General features: G+C 61.0%; 3 protein-coding genes across 5 annotated transcripts in view; 1 reads left to right on the top strand and 2 right to left on the bottom strand.

Moving 5' to 3' along the window:
- The window catches only part of IGHMBP2 (immunoglobulin mu DNA binding protein 2), a 28,720-nt gene extending 26,704 nt beyond the window's left edge, over nt 1-2,016 (top strand). The window contains exons 14-15 of the mRNA XM_065065662.1: nt 98-282; nt 1,565-2,016. Of these exons, the coding sequence (XP_064921734.1) occupies nt 98-282; nt 1,565-1,762 (383 nt within the window). The 3' untranslated portion in view covers nt 1,763-2,016. The remainder of the gene's footprint in view (nt 1-97; nt 283-1,564) is intronic.
- Nucleotides 2,017-3,342: 1,326 nt separating this feature from the next.
- SYT12 (synaptotagmin 12) lies at nt 3,343-12,408 on the bottom strand. Its single transcript, XM_065065667.1, has 8 exons — nt 12,266-12,408; nt 9,030-9,094; nt 7,382-7,575; nt 6,312-6,704; nt 4,928-5,143; nt 4,733-4,853; nt 4,403-4,536; nt 3,343-3,999 (listed from the first exon to the last, which is right to left on the bottom strand). Exons 2-8 carry the CDS (start codon nt 9,064-9,066, stop codon nt 3,826-3,828), a joined length of 1,269 nt encoding a protein of 422 aa, XP_064921739.1. The 5' UTR covers nt 9,067-9,094; nt 12,266-12,408; the 3' UTR covers nt 3,343-3,825.
- A 2,797-nt stretch (nt 12,409-15,205) lies between these two features.
- The window catches only part of PTDSS2 (phosphatidylserine synthase 2), a 30,752-nt gene continuing 26,973 nt past the window's right edge, over nt 15,206-18,984 (bottom strand). For all 3 annotated transcript variants that reach the window (XM_065065692.1, XM_065065691.1, XM_021297713.2), the window contains exons 11-12: nt 16,997-17,182; nt 15,206-16,101 (exon numbers count right to left, since the gene is read on the bottom strand). In XM_065065692.1, coding sequence (XP_064921764.1) covers nt 15,957-16,101; nt 16,997-17,182 — 331 coding nt within the window. In that variant the 3' untranslated portion in view covers nt 15,206-15,956. The remainder of the gene's footprint in view (nt 16,102-16,996; nt 17,183-18,984) is intronic.

Below are 18,984 nucleotides of genomic sequence, written 5' to 3' on the forward strand. Positions count from 1 at the left end.
AGCGGCTCCCGAGCCCAGGCCGTTGCTGCGGGTCGCTGGGGTCTGTTCTCAGCTCCCGAGCAGCCGCTTTCACGGCCACGTCCCTTCTTCTCCCCAGCAAAGGCAGCGGCGAAGAGCGGAGCAGAGCGCGCGGCAGAGGAGGACTTCGACGCTCTGATCGCTGCCGCCGTTCGAGCTGACAGCACCTGCGGCTTCCCCCGCTGCACGGCCAGCGTCACCGCCCTGGGACAGCTCTGCCCGCACTGCCTCCGGCGCTTCTGCCTCAGCCACCACGTCCCCGAGGTACGTGCGAGAGGGGAGAGCGGGATGTGCCGAACCACGCAGGTTTAACGTGGGAAGTCTCCCGCTGCGCTCCCCAGGCAGGGAGATGAAAGCAGAACCCTGTGTTGGGGCTTTTGCCGGAGCTGCAGGTGGAGAGGCCTGCCGGGCGATAACACGTGGGCTCTGCACGCCTCTCCTGAGAGCTTTTCCTTTGCTTTGTGCTCTTCTTCACCGTCCTCTGGCATTTATGCTCCCAAGTCGTGGAGATAAAACGAGTCGGAGAGGAGAATCGAGGAGGCAGGAGCTCGGGGCAGAGAGCTGGGCAGCCTGCAGATGCGGTTCCCGGCTCTCTGCAGTTCATGTGCCTCGTTAGCAATTAGGCACTTCCTCAATGGCCTGCCTGTTGTGCTGGGCTGCAGGGGCAGGTGGGGAAGCGGAAGGCTCAGGCTGGCAGCGCGGTGCTCCGGGTTGGGTGGCCATGGGCTGTGAGCCCCGCGGGCAGGGCTGACGGGGCTGTGACGAGCACAGGGGCCGAGAGGTGACGCCTTTCTGTCCTCCGGCGTCACCCGGCGCAGCTCCTCGCCTCCCGCAGCTTAGCAACGTTTAGCGAGCTGACCCATAAATCCTCAGCGGAGATCTTCCCCTTGGCAAGTTCTATCTGTTTCCATGGCAAAGAATAGTTGTATTTATGGTCAGTCACAAGCTGCTGGGATAGAAATGTATTTCCTGCAGAATCGCCTCTCCCTGCTGAATGGTGATGAGGATTCTGACGAGGAACAATTGGAAGGATAAAATCCATGTCACACAGTTTTTCTGTGTTTTAGAGTTTCCCAGACATTATCAGGCTTCCATGTGAAACAGCCGGGGAGCTCCTGTGCAGCAGCCAGACGTAATTACACTAAAGCAGCAGATATATGGCTAAAAAGATCTCTTCTTATTTCCCAAGTCACCTTTCCTGTTCCTCTCCTTTTCCCCCAAATCCTACTGTATGAGCTCGGTTTTATTTCTGTCTCTCATGCGAGAACCGTGAAAGCTCCAGCTGTTGGCACGAGGAGTGGGAGATTCCCCAGATGTTCAGAGGTTTGGAAGGAGACACTTAAACCACCCAAAAAGCTGATTTACCCACTGTGTGGATCCCAGGAGCAGCAAAATGACCTTTGTATTTTGTTTCCTGCCGGAGGAGCTGTAAATAAAGGGGCGATGGGTTTAGGGGGTGCAGAGCAGGTGGAAGGGGAGTTCCGGGACCCATCTCCCTGGTTCCCGGCCGCGATGGCCCCGTTTCCCGCTGTGTCCCTTCCCGCAGGTGCACGGCTGCGGGGACAAGGCCAGGGCGCAGGCGCGGCAGCGGCTCAGCACACAGGGGGCTCTGCACCCTGGGAACGGCGCCAGGGCCGCGGCGCTGGACCCCGCCAGGAGGGCCCATCTCCAGCGGCGCCTGGACAAGAAGCTCAGCGAGCTGACCGGCCAGAGGAAGAGCAAGAGGAAAGACAAGGAGAAATGAAGGAGCCGGACACTTGGTGTTCAACCCTGAAGTCCCGGGTCAGACCACAGAAACCAAAGATGCCGTTAGAGCCACCAGGCCCTGCTGGGGGGAGGGAGCTCTGGGGTCTCCGCTGTCACTGGGGCTCCCTGAACCGCAGCGCTGAGACAGGACCGAGAGCGGCTTCGTGTCCCGTTACCCCTGTTGACAGAGTGATGGATGCACAGAGGGGCTGCAGAATGGCAGCAAAGATGGATATTAAACACCCAAAGCAATCGGCTGTCGCTGTGATGTTTTTCCCTGCTACAGTAAAAGATAAATGTCCTGGGAAAGCCCCCAGAAGGCAGAGTGCGGCTGTGGGAGCTGTGCCAGCCCCCAAAGCAGGAGGGAGCACGTTTTCCCCCAAGTTTCAGTGCCTGTTAATACAGATTGTGAATACCTTCAAAAAAACCCTGCAGTAAACCTGATCCTTTGAAAAAACCCTCTGTTTCCAGCCCCGGGCAAACCCGACCAGCACCTTCCTCAGCTCCGAGCGTCGCCTTGGCTTGTGCCTTGGTCCTGGGGCCGCCGTGCGTCAGCCCAGAGGAGCAGCACTGCTCGGGTGGCACCGCCCGGGTGGCACCGCCCGGGTGGCACCGCTCGGGTGGCACCGCTCGGGTGGCAGCAGATGCACACGGGGCCCCCGGGGTGGGCAGGAGGGAGGGCTGGGGCGTGGGGAGGGAAACCTGCATGGCGGAGCAGGGCCGAGTGTGTGCCGGGGACAGAGCGGAGAGGCACCTGCGAGGGGAGACGTCAACGCAGGACCCGCAGCCTCGGCACGAGAACGAAGGTCAGGTGGAGAACGCGGATGAGCAGAAAGGAAAATCGCTGCCAGCTCCGGCTTCCCCCAAGGTCTTGTGTTTAATGGGGGATAAATGGCTCAGTCACGCTTTTCCTGCTCCCATCATTCAGGTCACCACATCCCTGACCGCGCTCCCCCCTCCAGCACCCCAGGCACCGCGGGTGCCGCTGCCCGGCTGCGTCCCCAGAGCGTCCTCTGGCCCCTGCCCTGCTCCATCAGACCCTCCATGCGTCACCCTCCAAAGGGGCTGGGTAGCAGCTCCCAAAAAACCCCAAACAGTCCCCAGGGGCCGGTCCCTGGGCCAGGAACCCACGGGCAGGCAGGACCCAAAGAGCTTTGTCCCCTCCCTTCCCCCTGAAACTGCAGTTGCGATTAAAAATGGAGAAATTAGGGGTCTGTCACGTCTCTCTCCAGTCACAGGGCAAAGATGTTCACCTCCACACCCAGATTTCAGGTAAAAAGAGCGAGCTTTGTGGTGAGCAAGTCCCAGCACGACTCCAGGACTAAGGGCTGTATAAAATAACCCCCAGTGGCAAGATCTGCATCGAAGGGGCAGGAATTGGCTGTGCTGCTGTGAGCAGCCCTGGGGCTCCTTCGGCTGGGAAATGGGCCCCGATGGGGCTGGACCCTGGGACTGGCTCTGAGCCCAGATCTTAAGCCTAAGAGGTTGAAAAACTGCCCGTCAAGTCCAGAGGCGGCTGTGCAGCCAGCCCAGGGGCCAGCAGTCACCGCTTGGACACGGAAGAAAACCCACGTGTGATGACAGTTGATTTTTCTGCTGTTATTTCTCCCTTCCTCCACTCTCTTTGAAAACATTTCAGCCACGGTGCATGGCACCAAAATCCCTCCGAAACCCAACAGAAGCAGCACACACGCCGAGCGAAACCACGCTGTGCTGGCACCTTATCAACACCCTCTCCATTTCCCTCAGCTTGACCGAAAACCAAGAAATCCCCCTCCCCGACGGCCTCAGGATCACGCTCAAGGGCGGCACCAATTGCGTGCGGGATGCTCGGGAGGCGGCCGGGCCGCGGTTTGGGGAGGTGGGCGCTGGTTCTGGTCCGTGTGAAGGGTCCATTGGCAGCCCCCGGCGCATGCGAGGCCGAGCCGGGGACGGGGCTGCGGCTGAGGGGTCTCTCCGTCCCCCAGCGTTTCGGCAGCAAGAAGCACCGCAAAGTCTGGCTCAGCCCCGGCAAATGCTGCGTGTCACCGGGTGCAGGCCCGGGTTCAGGTCCCCCCGCAGTCAGTTGCGCCGCAGCGGGTGCCACATGGAGACGGGTCTGCGCAGCGTGGCCAGCATCTGGTTCCAGTGCGTGGTGCCCATCCCGCTGGCCGCCGGCCCGATCAGGACGTGGCCCGTGTTGTCGGCCCGGCCGTCCTCGCCGCTCTCGGCCACCGTCACCCTCAGGGACAGGTCCTGCGGGAGCACCGCGTGTCGCCGTGCGGCAGCGGCATCGCCGGCACCGACCCCCCGGCCAGGTGTACCCCATCCCCTCCTGAGCAGCTGCGCACACACGTACCCCCAGTGCTGACCCACACACCCCTACAGCCCCTGGTCCATAAACACCCCACAAAACCCAGCACCCCTATCTACACATCCCTCATACCCCACCCACCCATAGCCACCCCCATACTTAAAAACTACATGTGCTCATCATAACCTATAGATGCACAACTCCTTAAACCCCGACCCCACACACACATCCCCCCACACCATCTATGCACATGTTGGCCCCCACCACACAGTTTCTACAACCCCCCGAACCCCCCACACCCCGCGGATTCGGGGACCTCGAGGAGCCCCCCAGGCTGGGACAGACCTGGAGCACGATGGCCGGCACCGAGAAGATCATGGCCTCGTTGAACACGGGGTTGGTGTCATCCCTCTTCACTGCCGTCTTCTTCTTGCTGATCTTCCTCCCGTCCTGCAGCAGGTACACCTTGACGAAGGGATCTGCTCGGCGGGAGAGAAAAGCCCCCGATCAGTCACGGGTTCCCCCGCGAGGTGGGGAAAGGGGGAACCACCGAGGGGGACCTTCCCGGGGGTCTGTCCCCAGTGAGAGCCACCCCAATAAACATGGTGGGAGGATGGAGCAGGATGGGATCCCCCGGGGTGTGCAGAAGGACCAGGACCCCTGTCCCCCGCTCACCCGCGGTCGCTTTGCCGCTGCTCCACACCAGGTTCTTGGCTTTGACCACCACCACGGTCAGGCGCTCGGCCGTGGGCAGGTAGCTCAGGGACAGCAGGATCTCCCCCACCGTGTCCACCGCCTGCAGGACACAGCCAGCCGTCACCCACCCGGAGGAGAAACCCCCCAAAACCGCGGGCGGGAGGCGGACCCCACCTTGTTGGTGTCCTGCAGGTAGAGCCAGGCGTTGAAGGGCCGCGCCGGCAGGTCCAGGTCCGACAGCTTGAGCTCGGCCACGCCGGTGCTGACGCTGCGCTCATCCTCGTCGACACCGAACACGGAGAAGCGGAGGCTGTTCTCCTCCAGCGCCGCGGGGTCCAGCGGGACGGAGAACCGCTCGTCGAACGCCACGGCGTAGGCGCTGCGCTGGATCTGGAGCGGGGGATTGGGGGGGACTTGGGACCTTGACACCCGCCGGGTTCTGGGGCCGCGTCCGAGATCCGCCCCGTTTCTCCTGCAGCAATCGGCAGGAGCGCGCGGCTTGGGGGGCGCAGGGTCCCTCGCTGGGGACAAAATTCCCACCTGACCTCTGCAGCCACCCAGCCACTGGGACAGAAAATAGCGGCCATGACCCGCCCTATCACCCATTAATTCTTTTAACTACAAACGGAAGGTGGGTCCGGTGCTCTCAGACACAGGAGCATCCCCGGGACGCTCGGCCACCCCGGGGTGCGGGATTTGGGGAAGGGGCTGTGACCCCAGCCCCGAGCCCACGGGCTCAACAAGCCCTGAATGTGCTTTTAGCAGACGCCGTCTCCACATCCCATCACTGCTCCCAGGGAAAAGCTCCCAGGAGCAGCTCCCAGGGTAAAGCAGCTTTGCAGCCGTTTGCTGTGCAGCGCTGATCACCGCGTGGCTGCAAACAGCGCGGTGTTGGAGCAGCTCCGGGTGGGAGCAGAGAGATGTCAGCTGCTGCTTACAAACAAACGCACAGCCAGCCGACCAAACACCGCAAACCCAAGTACTGTGTGTGAAGCATTAAAGGAAAGGAACGAAATGTATCTTGATGAGCTGTCTCAGGACAGCAAAAGAGGGTAAATAGCGCTAGTGAATTATAAATAATGATGCTAAATAATAAATATCTCCAGGGCATAAGTAAAGAGCCTGATCTTTGGATGGGAAAATGGTCTTAAAAGGGCGCAGTGGAAATATCTGAGGCCGCGGTTTTGCGCGCGCTGGCAGGGACCCCAGCCCGGGCACGGGGCTCCGCGGCGGGCGCCCCTTTCGGGAACATCCCCAGTAATCAGAGTGGCTGGCCCTGAGCTTCCAACAAGCAGCTGCTGAAAGGAAAATCAGGCTCCTGCTTTCACGACAGCGGCTTTTGGGGACACTTGAAAAGGGATGTTTCACCCCAAATCCCCCCCAGGCCCTTCCTCCACCTTCCACAGCATCCCGGCCCCCGGAACGGAGTGACGAACAGGGAAACGCCACACGCGGGGACAACAAAGTGACCGCACAGCCCGGCCAGGAGGGACAAAGTTCCGCCCCGGGGGTCCCGGGGCACAGACGCCGCCTGGCTGTCCCCGGGGCGGGGGCTCACCCGGGAGATGCCGACGATGTGCTCGGCGGGCAGCAGGCTGACGCGCATGAAGCAGGACTCGAAGCGCGCCTCCTCCTTCTCCAGCAGGTCCTTGCCCTGCAGCAGCGTGACGTGCAGCGCGGCCGCGCGCGCCTCGTACTCCAGCGCCACCTCCACCTGCCCCACCGAGACGTCCTGCCCGAAGCTGTTCCCCAGCGACGACACCGAGCTCAGCGAGTCGGCCGACACCGATTTCTTCAGGGGGCCGTAGGGGGCCCAGCCCAGGTCCCTGCTCATCAGCTCCAGGCTCCCCAGCTCCGTGATGCTCTCGAAGGTGTCGTCTGCACGCAGGCTGCTCCGGCGGATGGGGGACGTCTTATCCAGCACCTTCTGCGAGCCCGGAGCCTGGCCCCGCTGCCAGGGCAAGGGAAACGTGGAGACACAGTCATAGCATCACTGAACCCTCCAGATCTTGAGTCCAGCCATAACCATGGCACTGCCCCGTGTCCTGAGAACCTCGTGTCTGTCTGTCCAGCCCTCCAGGGCTGGTGACTCCAGCACTGCCCTGGGCAGCCTGTTCCAATGCCCCACAGCCCTTTGGGGAAGAAATTGTTCCCACATCCAACCTCAACCTCCCCTGGCGCAACTTGAGGCCGTTTCCTCTGCTCCTGGCGCTTGTTCCTGGGGAGCAGAGCCCGACCCCCCTGGCTCCAAGCTCCTTTCAGGCAGTTCAGAGATCAGAAGGTCTCCCCTCAGCTCCTGTTCTCCAGCTGAACCCCCAGGTCCCTCAGTCTCCATCACACTTGTGCTCCAGCCCCTCACCAGCTCCGTTCCCTTCTCTTCACTCACTCCAGCACCTCAAGGGCTTTTGGTGTGCGGGGCTCAAAACTGCCCCCAGGATTCGAGGTACAACCCCGCAGCTCCCAAGCCCCATTCACCAGCCCCGTGCTCATCCCCCAAGCTCCCCAGCAGCACCAGTTTGTCTCCCACACCTTCTGCCCCCAGCCAGAGCACACAGGTGCCGTTTTCCCCCTCCCACTGCCCGCATGCTGCAAAGGGAAAGGAGAGCAGCCGAACCTTCACCCTCGTACCTTGTGTTTGAGGTCCGGGCACGCCGCGCCGTACTTGTGCTCCAGGTAGCGGTAGTCGTAGTTGGGGAAGGGGGAGGGCGCCGGGTAGGTGCCGGAGCGCCAGAGCTTCCAGAGGTTGAGGGCGGCGATGCCGAGCAGCGCCAGCGCGCCTGCCGCGTAGAGGCCGATCTCCCAGCGCGGGGGGGCTGCAGCGGCTGCGGGGGACATGAGGGACCCTCAGGGGCCACAACCCTCGGGCAGAGGCTTCGGCCCCTGAAACTCAGCCCTGAGCTGTGAGATGGGCCAAGGGGGTAAATCACAGCATCCCACTGGCGGCTTCGAACGGTGCCGGGCAGCAGCGCTGCCAAAATCTCCCAGTCCTCGCTGCACTTCCCCAGGACATGGAGAGCACACGATCGCGGCCCCGCACCGGCACACACGGAATCGGAGAGCTGCTGTGTCCCCTGGTGCAAGGACCCTCACCCACATAGCTGTGCTCACATCTGCATCGCCCCGACCACCCGGGGAAACCCACGCGGCTTCCCATGGCTGGGGATGCCGAGAACACCCAGAAATGGGAAAAAAGGCTTCTGGAAGCAGGGAAAAGCCCTCAGGCGTGGATGTGATGTGGGGCTGCCAGGCGGGAGGACGCAGCAGCGGGCGAGGGTGCCCGGAGCTGCTGCATTGCACCAGCCTCCATCGCCGCCGAACAGCACCCACCGCTCCGTGCAGCGCAAAAATGGGGGGGAAAGAGATTTCTCGTTGCAGAGCGCTGCCGGGAGCCCTCCTGCGTCACGCCACGGTGGAGCCGGGAACAGCCCCGGGCAGGGCTGCTCGCACATCAGCACATCCCGGCACAGGCACAGCCTGCACAGCACAGCACGGCACGGCACAGGGACAACCTGCACAGCACAGCACAGCACGGCACGGCACGGCACAGCACAGCACATCCCAGCACAGGCACAGCCCGCACAGCACAGCACATCCCGGCACAGGGACAACCTGCACAGCACAGCAGAGCACAGCCCGCACAGCACAGCACAGCACAGCCCGGCACAGGGACAACCCACTGTTCCCCAAACCTCCCCTGCAGGAGCCAGCACAGGAGGGACTGGAACGAACCCACCACTGTGTCCAAAACACCCGATTCTGATCCCTCTGGGGGATCTTGTGGGGTGAAGCCTCGGGACAGGAGCCAGGTCCTGCTTCCTCCCCAACCCAAACCCCTGGGCTGCAAAGGGCTGGGATTTACCCCCTGGGCAGGGATTTATCTTTTGGTCTGGGATTTACGCCCTATATGGGATTTACCCCCAGTCTGGGATCTACCCTGGTCCAGGATCTCCCCCCTCTCCAGCTCTCTGGGTCGCTCCCACACACGGAGGTTTCGATGCCATGCAGCTCCCAGGAGTTCACAGGCTCCTGCTATGGCGGGGGGCAAAACTGGGGCAAACCCCCCCTTCCTGACTCCAGCTTCTGAATAATCCCGGGTACCACTCTCAGCTGTGCTGGAAACCCCCGTCCCGCTCGTCGCCTGTTTTCTGGGCAGAGCACCCCGTGTTGGGAAGCTCGGGGGCTTAAGGGCTTTTCCCTCGCGTTGTGAAGCCGGACCCCGCGTGGGGGGTCCCCCAGGGAGCAGGGGATCCCACCCCCGGCAGCTCCCTGTACTCACCGCTCATGCGGGCTCTGCTTACGTGGCCGGTGTCCATGGTGAACGGTCCACGCTAGCGGGACAGCCTGCAACGCCAGACGGGAGTCAGGGAAACGGGGAGCACCAAAGCCAGCCGTCCCTGTTTTCCACAGGGATGCTCCAGAGCTGCTCCCCCGCGGGCACTGAGCGAACGGCGCTGAAGCGCCGCGGCCGCTGCCGGGGAGCCGAGGGACCGAACCCCCGGGAAGCGGAGAGCGGCCGCAGAGCCGCGTGATTGACCGGGGAGCGTTTCACGGGTGGCGTTCGCACTCTGCGTGGATGTGCCCCCCCGGGAGCCCTTTAAGCCTTTGCTGCTTTTCCGGGCTCTTGTCCAGCCTCAGCCTGCTCTTCCGCGCGCCCCCCACCCCCCGGGCCGCCCGGCCAGGGTTCGGGCGATGCCACTCCCAGAGCCCGTTCCCGGAGCGGGGAAGCTCCATCGCCTCCTCCCCTGGGCTGTCCCGGGGACTCGGACACGAGATCCATCCCAGCACAACCACAGCGCTGCTGCTCAGCCCAGAGACCCCGGCGCGGGCACCGGGGGGTTTATCATCAGCCAGGGGTTTATCGAGCCCCCCAAACACCCGACAGACAAACCCAGTGCGAAGGGAGGAGGGTTTATTCTAAATGTCGGGGTTTATTCTGGACATAACCAAGTCACTAACCCAGAACCCCAGTGAGGCTGTCACGGGGTTGGGATGTGCCCAGTTCATGCCCCAACCTCAGTAAAATATCAGCTGAGAATGTGCTGAACTCGTATCATGTACAGACTGAGCCCAGCTTAAGGGACACTTCGCTGTTCAGTGCTGGAAATCCACACTAACATTGTAATCAGGCGATGTTATGGAGATTTACTCGAAGCAGCCTTTTTTTATGTCTTGAAAAACTGCCGTGTGTAATTAAGAAGCTTCATTTCTTTTTATGTTTCCTGGTGGCTTTTTAAAATGTGAAATACAGAAGTTTTCAGGACCAACTTTCTCCACAGAAGGGCGAACGTTCCTTTTAAAAACCCTCAATTTCTTTCCAATGGCTTTTGAATCCCCAGTTTTCCATTTTGTCCAAAGCTCTTGCCCCGGAGCATCCTTTCCTAACGAGCTCTGAGCACCGAGCTAAGCAGATTCCCAAGGCAGCAGCCGGAGCAGCAGGAACTGACTGCAGTGCTCCGCTCAGCAATTAAACCAGGCGGTAGTGTCCTGTTGGCAAAGCAACATCAGCCTGTCCTGAGCGAGCGATTCAGGTGCAAAGCACTCGGGAAGGGGTTTGTTGTGTTTCAGGTTAACTGAACTGTTCCCTGTGAGTGTTCCACTGAGCTGCTCTGTCGCCCTCCTGAGCTGCCTTTCAAATCCCGTCCTGACACGAGGGCTCCTCGGGGGGGACAGGACCAGCAGCGCTCCCCACCAGCGCTGGGATGGGTGGTTAATCCTGGGGGGACCGCGGGGCGCGGAGGATGCGGAGCTGCAATCCCAAAATGTCACAGTCCAAGTCATAAACCACAGCAGAGATCTCAGTGTCCGTCTGTCCCTTCCTGCCCCAACGCAGACCCCAACACCCAGCTTGGCCACTGGCCTGAGCCCAGGCCAAACTCAGCCCACTGGTGAGCCCAGGCTAAACTCAGCCCATCAGTGAGCCTGGTCCCCCAGCAATGTCACCGGTGAGCCTGGTCCCCCAGCGATGTCCCCAGCAATACCCCCATCCAGCCCCCCCCCGGCTCCGTCCCGCTCCATTCCACCCCCCCCCCCCACGAGCACAAAGCCCTGTCTGGCCTCCAGCCGCAGGGCAGAGAAGTCAGATGGAGTTTGCTGATGGCACGACTGTCAACATCCCCCGCGCCCCCAAACAACCTCCCAACAAACCAACAAAAAAACCCAAACTCAAGAAAACACACAGATTTGGGCTCTGCCCCGGTTCCTGCCCGACCCCAAGCCCCGTTGCCCTCCCATCCGAACCCCACAGCCCGGGCATCCATCCCAGCCCATTTACACCCCAAACGAGGCCCCTGCACCATTCTACACCCCGTGGGCAGGCTCGGCCCAGGCAACACCGGCTTTGCCCCCAGAACAGCCCGGATCCTCCCCAAGGCCCGTTGTTGTGTTTTACCTCCGGGGCTCCGCGGAGCAGAGCGGGGACCCCCCCGCGGCCCCGGTACCGGCAGCAGCGGGACCCCGGAATGGGGACAAATGCAGCGATTTCCGAGCAGCCCCTGATGGGGAACAGCAGGGACCGGGGTGGGGGGGACACACTGCCGGGGGGTCCCCGCTCAGCGGCTCCGGGGGCAGGGGGACGGCTCGGGGGGCACAGGGAGGACTCGGGGGCCAAGGGGACGGTTCGGGGGGCCCGGGGAGGGCTCGGGGGCGCAGCGACACTTTGCCGCAGCTCCGCGATCCGGGACCGGCTGCCGGGCTCTGCGTCTCCGCTCACCGTGCAATGAGCTGGGCGGCCTCTGCACCCCCAGGGGGGCTGGAAAGCGTTTCCCACACGGTTTCTCTCCCTCGGGGTTGACGGGGTAACACAAGGGCTGAGGCCCCCCCTGCCCAGAGCCGCTGCCGGGCGGCCGCAGGGGCTGCAATAGCCGGGAGGAGGGATGCAATGGCCGGAATGGGGGGTGCAATCGCCGGAGGGGGGATGCAATGGCCAGGAAGGGGGATGCAATGGTCGGAGGGGGGGGTGCAATGGCCAGGAAGGGGGATGCAATGGCCGGGAAGGGGAAGGCAATGGTCGGAGGGGGGGGCTGCAATGGCCGGGAAGGGGGGGGTGCAATGGCCAGGAAGGGGGATGCAATGGCCGGAGGGGGGGTGCAATGGATGCGCGGCGGAGAAGCCGCTGCCGCCCGGGGCTGCCGAGGAGATGGGTCCACCCCCCCGCCGCGATGGGGCCGGGGTCTTCGAGGGACACGCAGGAGGGGTCTCCCCCCCAGGCTCTGAGCACCCAGCTCCGCAGGCTGGCAACTTTCCTTCGCAAGTTGCCGTAAATAATAATCATAATGATAGTAATAATAATAATAAATACATAGCAATCCCCGAGAGCTCCAAACCCTCACCCCAAAAGCCAGCCCGGAGCGGGCAGGGTCGCTGCCAGCCCCCCCGCCCCCCGGGGACCCCGGCACACGGCAAACCCCCCGCACCGTTACCGTGTCGCATCCCCCCGGCTGCACCGCAGCCCCCGTGTCCCCCCCCGGGCCGAGGCGCCCACCGTACGCTGCCGGCTCCGCGGCTCCGACTCACCGCTGCTTCGGGGGAAAAACGGGCATTTTCCGGCCGCTGGCGGGGGGAGCGCGGATGGGGACGCGGCCGCCGGAGCGGGGATGCGGGCGGGGCCGCCGCGGGCTCCACCCGCCGGGGGGAGCTCAGCCCCGGTACCGCCCCCCCGGGTGAAGCGGGGCCGGTTCCTCCCGCCCGCCCCCCTTCCCGGCATTTCGGGGCTCCCCCAGCCGAGCGCGGCATCAGCATCCCCCGGTGCCCCAAACCCCTCCGGTGGCCCCAACCCCCCCCACCCCGCTGTCCCCCAAGTCCCCCCCTGCTGCCCAGGGCCCCCCCTCCTGTCTGAATTCCTGTAGCAAACACCATATAGAGCAGCGGTGTGCAACATTCCAGCCTAAAAATGATTCAAAACACCACTTAACCTTCTGGGGGGGAAAAAAGGCACCACAAAACCAAAACAAATCCCCCCCGCCCCCCCGCAAAAAAAATCCACAGAGGCAGCCCAAACGCGGCTGCTCAGCACCGCAGGCCCAGCACCGGGTGAGGAGCGGGAGGATGCTCAGCACCGCAGGCCCAGCACCGGGTGAGGAGCAGGAGGATGCTCAGCACCGCAGGCCCAGCACCGGGTGAGGAGCGGGTGGATGCTCAGCACCGCAGGCCCAGCACCGGGTGAGGAGCGGGAGGATGCTCAGCACCGCAGGCCCAGCACTGGGTGAGGAGCGGGTGGATGCTCAGCCCCAGGTCTGTGCTCCTGAGGCTCCCTGGCAGGAAACCAGCAGGTTCCTCAAGGACAAGAGCCCCAGCCCCATGTGCCCCCCGGGCTGGACCTGTGGAACAGGCACCGCGGCTCCTCAGCAGCGGGACAGGGACAGGGGACAGGGACAGGACCCGCTCTGTGCTGGGCACTGCTCAGCAAGCCAGCTTAGAATAAAAATAAAACACAGGAGCACAAGATATGTCAGAAGCTAACGATGCCAAAAGCACCAGCAATAGGACCAAAAAGCCACAGGGGAAAAAAACAACCAAAAAAAAAGCAGGGTAAAATCCCAGAGCTGCCTCCAAAAGAGAGAAAGCCCTTGCGAGGAACTCACCCCCACCACAGCACCAGCTGAGCACCCTCACCCGCCCACTGCCCTGTTTTCCTTCCTAAACCAAACACCTTACCTGGGGGAAACCCAAACGCCAGGACACCCCCCTCAGGAACGGATCCTTTGGGTTTTCTGACCAAGGGCCACTGAGAAACACGCAGCAGGTGCAGATGTGTGCAGATGTGTGCACCTGCTGCCTCTCGTCTCCACCTCATTGAGGTCACCCCAACGTTACTGAAGCTCATTAGCTGCACGGGAGCATCCTGCGAGCTGCTCCCGGGGACGGACAGAGGGATCGCACACCAGCAGGACGGTCACAGGATCCCTCACACCCGCAGGATGGTCACAGGATCCCCACACCAGCAGGACGGTCACAGGATCCCCACACCAGCAGGACGGTCACAGGATCCCTCACACCAGCAGGACGGTCACAGGATCCCCAGACCAGCAGGACACGATGACGGGGTGGCGCTGCAGGGTTCACTCCCCCGGGTGAATGCGCTGCCAGAAGCGTTTCCGAATGGCGAGAGGACGGTTTCCACGTGCGAGGCGATGAGTGAGACACGCGGAGCGCACAGGTTGTACCAAAGAGCACACCAGCAAACATCGCTTTATTAGGGGGCTGCGGCACGCAGCCCGGCCGGACCGCGGCTCGGGGGCACAGCCGGGTCGGTGTGACGGGTGGGGAGGGACGGGCACGGCGCACCAGTGGTTCCCAGCTCACCAGTGGTTCCGGCGCACAGAGCGGGTCGGGGGGCAGCGCAGGCCAGCCCCCAGCCCTGCCCGCACCCCTGTGCTGCAGGGACGGGGCACAGTGCCAACGAGCACAAACGGAGCCCAGACCGGCCTGAGCTGCGCTCAGCGGGGACCACACGAGCACAACACACCGGGCCGAGCCACCAACCCAGCAGCTCACGGCTCCTAGGACAGGCCTACGGCTGAACGAGAACGACTCCGGCTGGAAAGGTGTGGAAATGAATATTTGCTCGACTCTGCACCCCCTGCGCGCTCCCAAAGGTGTCAGCACCTCCTTACTCAGCAGATACTCTGGAGCAGCCGCGGAGCAGCACCTGCGGATGGGACACCCAGCAAAGCTGCCTCGGGTAGGTCACCCCGTCCCCACACCGCTCCCCTCGCTGAGCTCTGTGGGTGCCACAGCCCGCCCCACCAATCCCCACTGCCCTGCCGCTACGCGCCCGCTCGGGGTGGGAAGTATTCGGGTCACTCTGCAAACACGGGAGAAATGCGGATTTCGGTTGTCATCCACGTACGAGACCGAAGCGGAGCAAACCCGCAGGTGGCTGCCAGGCAGCAGCTCGGCAAGTCCTCGGCCGCGCACAAATTCCAGTTGCACTCTGGAAACTTTACTGGTGGTGTCGATGTCATTTTCTTTTGGATCAATGCTTCCTTTAAAAATACCCTTTAACAGCCAGATCATAGTATCCACAAAAATGATGTGGTTACGTCAGTGCCTTCGGCACCAACGAAAGGCTCAGAGCAGAGCTTACAAAACTGATGCTTAGTGGAACACTTGCAGCTTGGAATACTGACCTCAAAAACCAAACCAGCCCAGGTTTCCAAGTGGTTTGCCCAGCTGCCGGGTCGGCAGCCGGACCGCAGGGAACCTCCCCAGCCCCACTTACCCGGAGCAACGGGCAGGAACGGGGCACGGCAGGGGCACGGCAGGGGCACGGCAGGGGCACGGCAGGGGCACGGCAGGGGCACGGCAGGGGCACGGCAGGGGCACGGCAGGGGCACGGCAGGGGCACGGCAGGGGCACAGCCCGTCCTGCCTGCACAGGAACAAAACCCTCTGGTGAGCAATGAAAGAGCCGAGAATAAGGCAAATAACTTAAGACTGATGGAGTAACTCCCAGTTTTCTGCTTGTTATACATTTTACTCCACGAAGCGAAGGAAAGGCAGGTTGGCCTTTCTTATTTAACCTTCCCTTACACTTAAGAGATGCCCAAGACTAAAATAAAAATTAAAAAAAGAGCTAAGGAGAAGTCGTCCGTCTCCCTAGAGCAGTGGTACAACATAAAACTATTGTAGGCTACTCCAGGACGTTGAAAGTCAGTTCAGAGAAAGGCAACGGCCCCGCGGCACAGGGCCTGTAACAGTAGTGTAGTGTTTGACATTCTGTGCAAGTTACGCAACTTGTTCACAAGCTTCGGTTTCTCTACGTTCCTCCCGCTGCAGCTCCGTTAGTCGGTGGCTGAACGCTCCACACAATCTTACTCCGCAGCTCAAGGTAGTGTCAGCAGAACGAAAATAAACTGTTTCCTGTGCCTGGTATCTGTACACTCCAAAACAAGTGTTCCTAATGCCCAAACGTCAACGTCGAAATCTCACAGCTTACTGGAAATAATCAGCTAACCTGCCTTTGCGCTTTGTCCTAGAGGCCCCGTCTCCACGCCTTGCTCTGGAGGCAGACGCAGCGCGCCCCAGCCAAGACCCCGCGTCACCACGTCACAGACCCCGCGGCCCCGCCCGCGAGCGACACCTTTGCCCCGAGAGGATTCCACACCTTGGAAAGCTAACAACGACAAGTACAAGTTAGGTAGGATAAGGTTGGAACTGCCACCAGGCCAGCTCGAGCACTAGAGTTCCTGACAGCCCGTTGCTGCTCAAGGTTTCCTCTCCCTTAGTTTGTTCCCGTTTTGTTCATCCAGCATCGATGAGAGTCCGTCGCCGTTGCTCAGGCATTTGTCCTTTTCGTATTTGTGCTCTTGCTTCTGTCGCCTTATCTCCTTATACCGCAAAGTGATGTCACTACAAAGAAAAACAGATGAACCAGTGATGTGAACAAACAACATCAACACACGATAGAAACAATCAGGCAAGCGTGCTCTGGATGCAAGCGCCCCTGGGATAACTTGGCCCACTGGAGTCTCTTGCTGGAAACGTCTGAAATTGCCGAGAGCGCTGCTTCACCGGGAGGGTGTGGGTTTTGCTGCCAGTCTGGCTGCTCTCACCTCTTTGAGGAGCACCGCTGCGCTGCGGTGGCACAGGGTCTCTGCACGCCCTCCCTTCCCTCCCTCCCGCAGCCGCTTTCCCTTCGCACCCAAACCACAGCCTTCCACTCGGCTCACTGGTCACTGACGCTGGCACCGCTCGGACAATCGCGGCACAGCACACTGTCCTTGCAACGAAGACGTAAAACGTCTCAGCCTTGTCTACCTCAGAGCACAGGCTCTTGCAATGGAGATACAAAACATCTCAGCCTTGTCTACCTCAGAGCACAGGCTCTTGCAATGGAGATACAGAACATCTCAGCCTTGTCTAATTCAGAGCACAGGCTCTTGCAATGGAGATACAGAACATCTCAGCCTTGTCTAATTCAGAGCACAGGCTCTTGCAATGGAGATACAAAACATCTCAGCCTTGTCTACCTCAGAGCACAGGCTCTTGCAATGAAGGTGTAAAACGTCTCAGCCTTGTCTACCTCAGAGCACAGGAAAGCCCACCCCTGATCTCGCCTGCCAGCACCACGCACGCAGCAAGCCCGGGGCGGCAGGCACGCACGGCTCTGCTTCCGCAGCACCACTGGCACCAGCGCCCCACAGAGACCAGCGCTGCGGGCGGCCTGGTCCAGACAGAAACCCGCCGGATCCCGCCCAGCAAGCTCCCTGCTCGTGTGACAGCCGCGGAGAACAGCGCTGCTCACCGGATGAAGAACCGCCAGGCTGTCCAGGTGAGCACGAGGATAATCCCCAGGATCCAGCACTGGGTGATGTAGAACGGGAGAGACAGCGTCAGCGTGTAGGGGTCGTACTTGACGACGATCAGGAACTCGGTGGCGGTGATGGCGGCCACCAGCCACGCCTGCTGACCCAGCTTCTTGTGGAACTTCCTGCGAAGAAACGCACGGGTAAAGCGGAGCTGCTGCTGCGAAACGAAGCATCCAGAGCAACAGCCATAAAAAGACAGCTGGGGTAATAACTCCATTCAGCCTTGCACAAGTCTAGTTTGGCTTGCACATGTACTAAGCCTATGCAGGCTGACGACTTCCACGCTGGCATTAGCTAAATTTCCTCTGAGAGGCTCTGAAAATGTAGGAAATCATCATCCTGTGACACATCCAGTATCCCTGTTTTCAGAGTACTGGTAAATCCACTACAACAATTACCTGACCAGCCTGAGATCAGCCGCGGTTCAGGGCACGGTGGGAAACGGGAGCTCTACTCCCACTCCAGGTCACGCTGCCGTACCCACACTTCACCCCATGGAGCTGCATTCCGAAACCCGCTCTCTTCCCCAACAGGTATTCGGCGAGCTGTCACTACCGACCTCTGAACAGACTTTGAAAGAACCGAGCTGGATAACCAAGAGGCAAGGTAAGACACCGGAGGCACGAGGCCCGCGTTCCGCCTCCAGGGCAACGCGGCCGTGGGGCAAACGCACAATAAACACTGAATGCACAGGGTCTGTTTTTAAGCAGTACCGAGTCAACGAGGAGCTGCAGTGCTACGGACCAGTCTGGACAGGGACTCGCGACCAGCAACGCCAGGAATTAAACTGCCCGAGAACCAAGACGGCTATTCAGAGGCTTGATTTGCACGAGAGATTGGAAATACTGTCTTTTGGGTTCCTGTTCCTGCATGGGAAGTATATCAAACCGAAATAGCCGTGGGCTGGTGAGCTGGCCCCACACGGACTCAGCAAACGCCCCGATGTTCAGGAGCCACCCAAGCTCTTTGGGCTGCATTTTCTTGCCAGTGGATGGAGGAGAAGCCACCTAACAAGTCCCTGGTGAGGATTTCCCTCTGCTCACGCTGCCCAACACCCTCCAGCTGCTGTACGGCCCGGTGCCCACGCCCCAGGACACGTGGAGCTCCCCGTTTCCATTCCCCTCTCCCCATTAGACACCAGCAGCTGTACTGGGGAGGGCGTCCTTCCTTCCTTCCGCAGGCGTTTTCCTGCTGCGTCGCCCTGGGGAGGGCGCTGAGCAAACGGCCTCTCTCCCGTCTGCCGATCCAGGGCGGCCATCGCAATCCCAGCACGCAAACCACACAGTTTCACAAACACGAGGCCTGAGAGTCATATTCAAACTACACAAAATCATCCAAATACACTGGAAGAAAAGACAATGCAGTAAATGTAGAGCAGGTTATTGCTGATGCGGATGGGATGAGCACATTCGGGTTTAAAAAGTACCTGCCCAGAGCAGCGGAGATGAAAGGGCTCCAGAAGCTGCTCCAGGCGGTTCATGCGGCGTGACAGATCCGGTGGGCAGAGCAGCCTGACGCATGGGGAGAGCAAAGGCGGCGCAGCGCAGCTCTCGCTGGGAACTCAAGCTGTCCGATGGCTCGGGCAGCTCATCGCGGCCTCATTTGCTGCCGTTTGCACTAGCTCATCACAGCACGCTGACAAAAAGAATTAAAGGCAACCCCGACAGAAGAGCTGCGCAGAACCTACAGCTGCAAAGGAAGAGAGCTTGTTTCCTGCCCTTCTACTCATGAAAGATTTTAAAGAAAAGTCCTTTTTAATTTGAGGAATAAGATGGCCTCCATGCGGACTCCTTAGAAGGGGTGTGGAAACTGGAAAGTAGGCAGATATGACAAGGTCAAGTGCCACAGACACTTGCATCAAGATATTTCTGGTCAGAAGAGCCCTCAAGAACGCCAGCAGCATGCTGATCCCCGCAGGAGCGTG

The sequence above is a fragment of the Columba livia genome, chromosome 5 (assembly GCF_036013475.1).
Source record: "Columba livia isolate bColLiv1 breed racing homer chromosome 5, bColLiv1.pat.W.v2, whole genome shotgun sequence".
Taxonomy (NCBI): domain Eukaryota; kingdom Metazoa; phylum Chordata; class Aves; order Columbiformes; family Columbidae; genus Columba; species Columba livia.

What these genes read in the sequence shown, in the direction of transcription:
- SYT12 (XM_065065667.1), bottom strand. Translation starts at nt 9,066, where the DNA reads ATGGACACCGGCCACGTAAGCAGAGCCCGCATGAGCG. An exon ending in GCCCGGACCTCAAACACAAG is followed by an intron (nt 6,705 to 7,381) that starts GTACGAGGGTGA and finishes TTGCCCTGGCAG; the next exon opens with CGGGGCCAGGCTCCGGGCTC. An exon ending in CAGCGGCAAAGCGACCGCGG is followed by an intron (nt 4,537 to 4,732) that starts GTGAGCGGGGGA and finishes CCCGCCGAGCAG; the next exon opens with ATCCCTTCGTCAAGGTGTAC.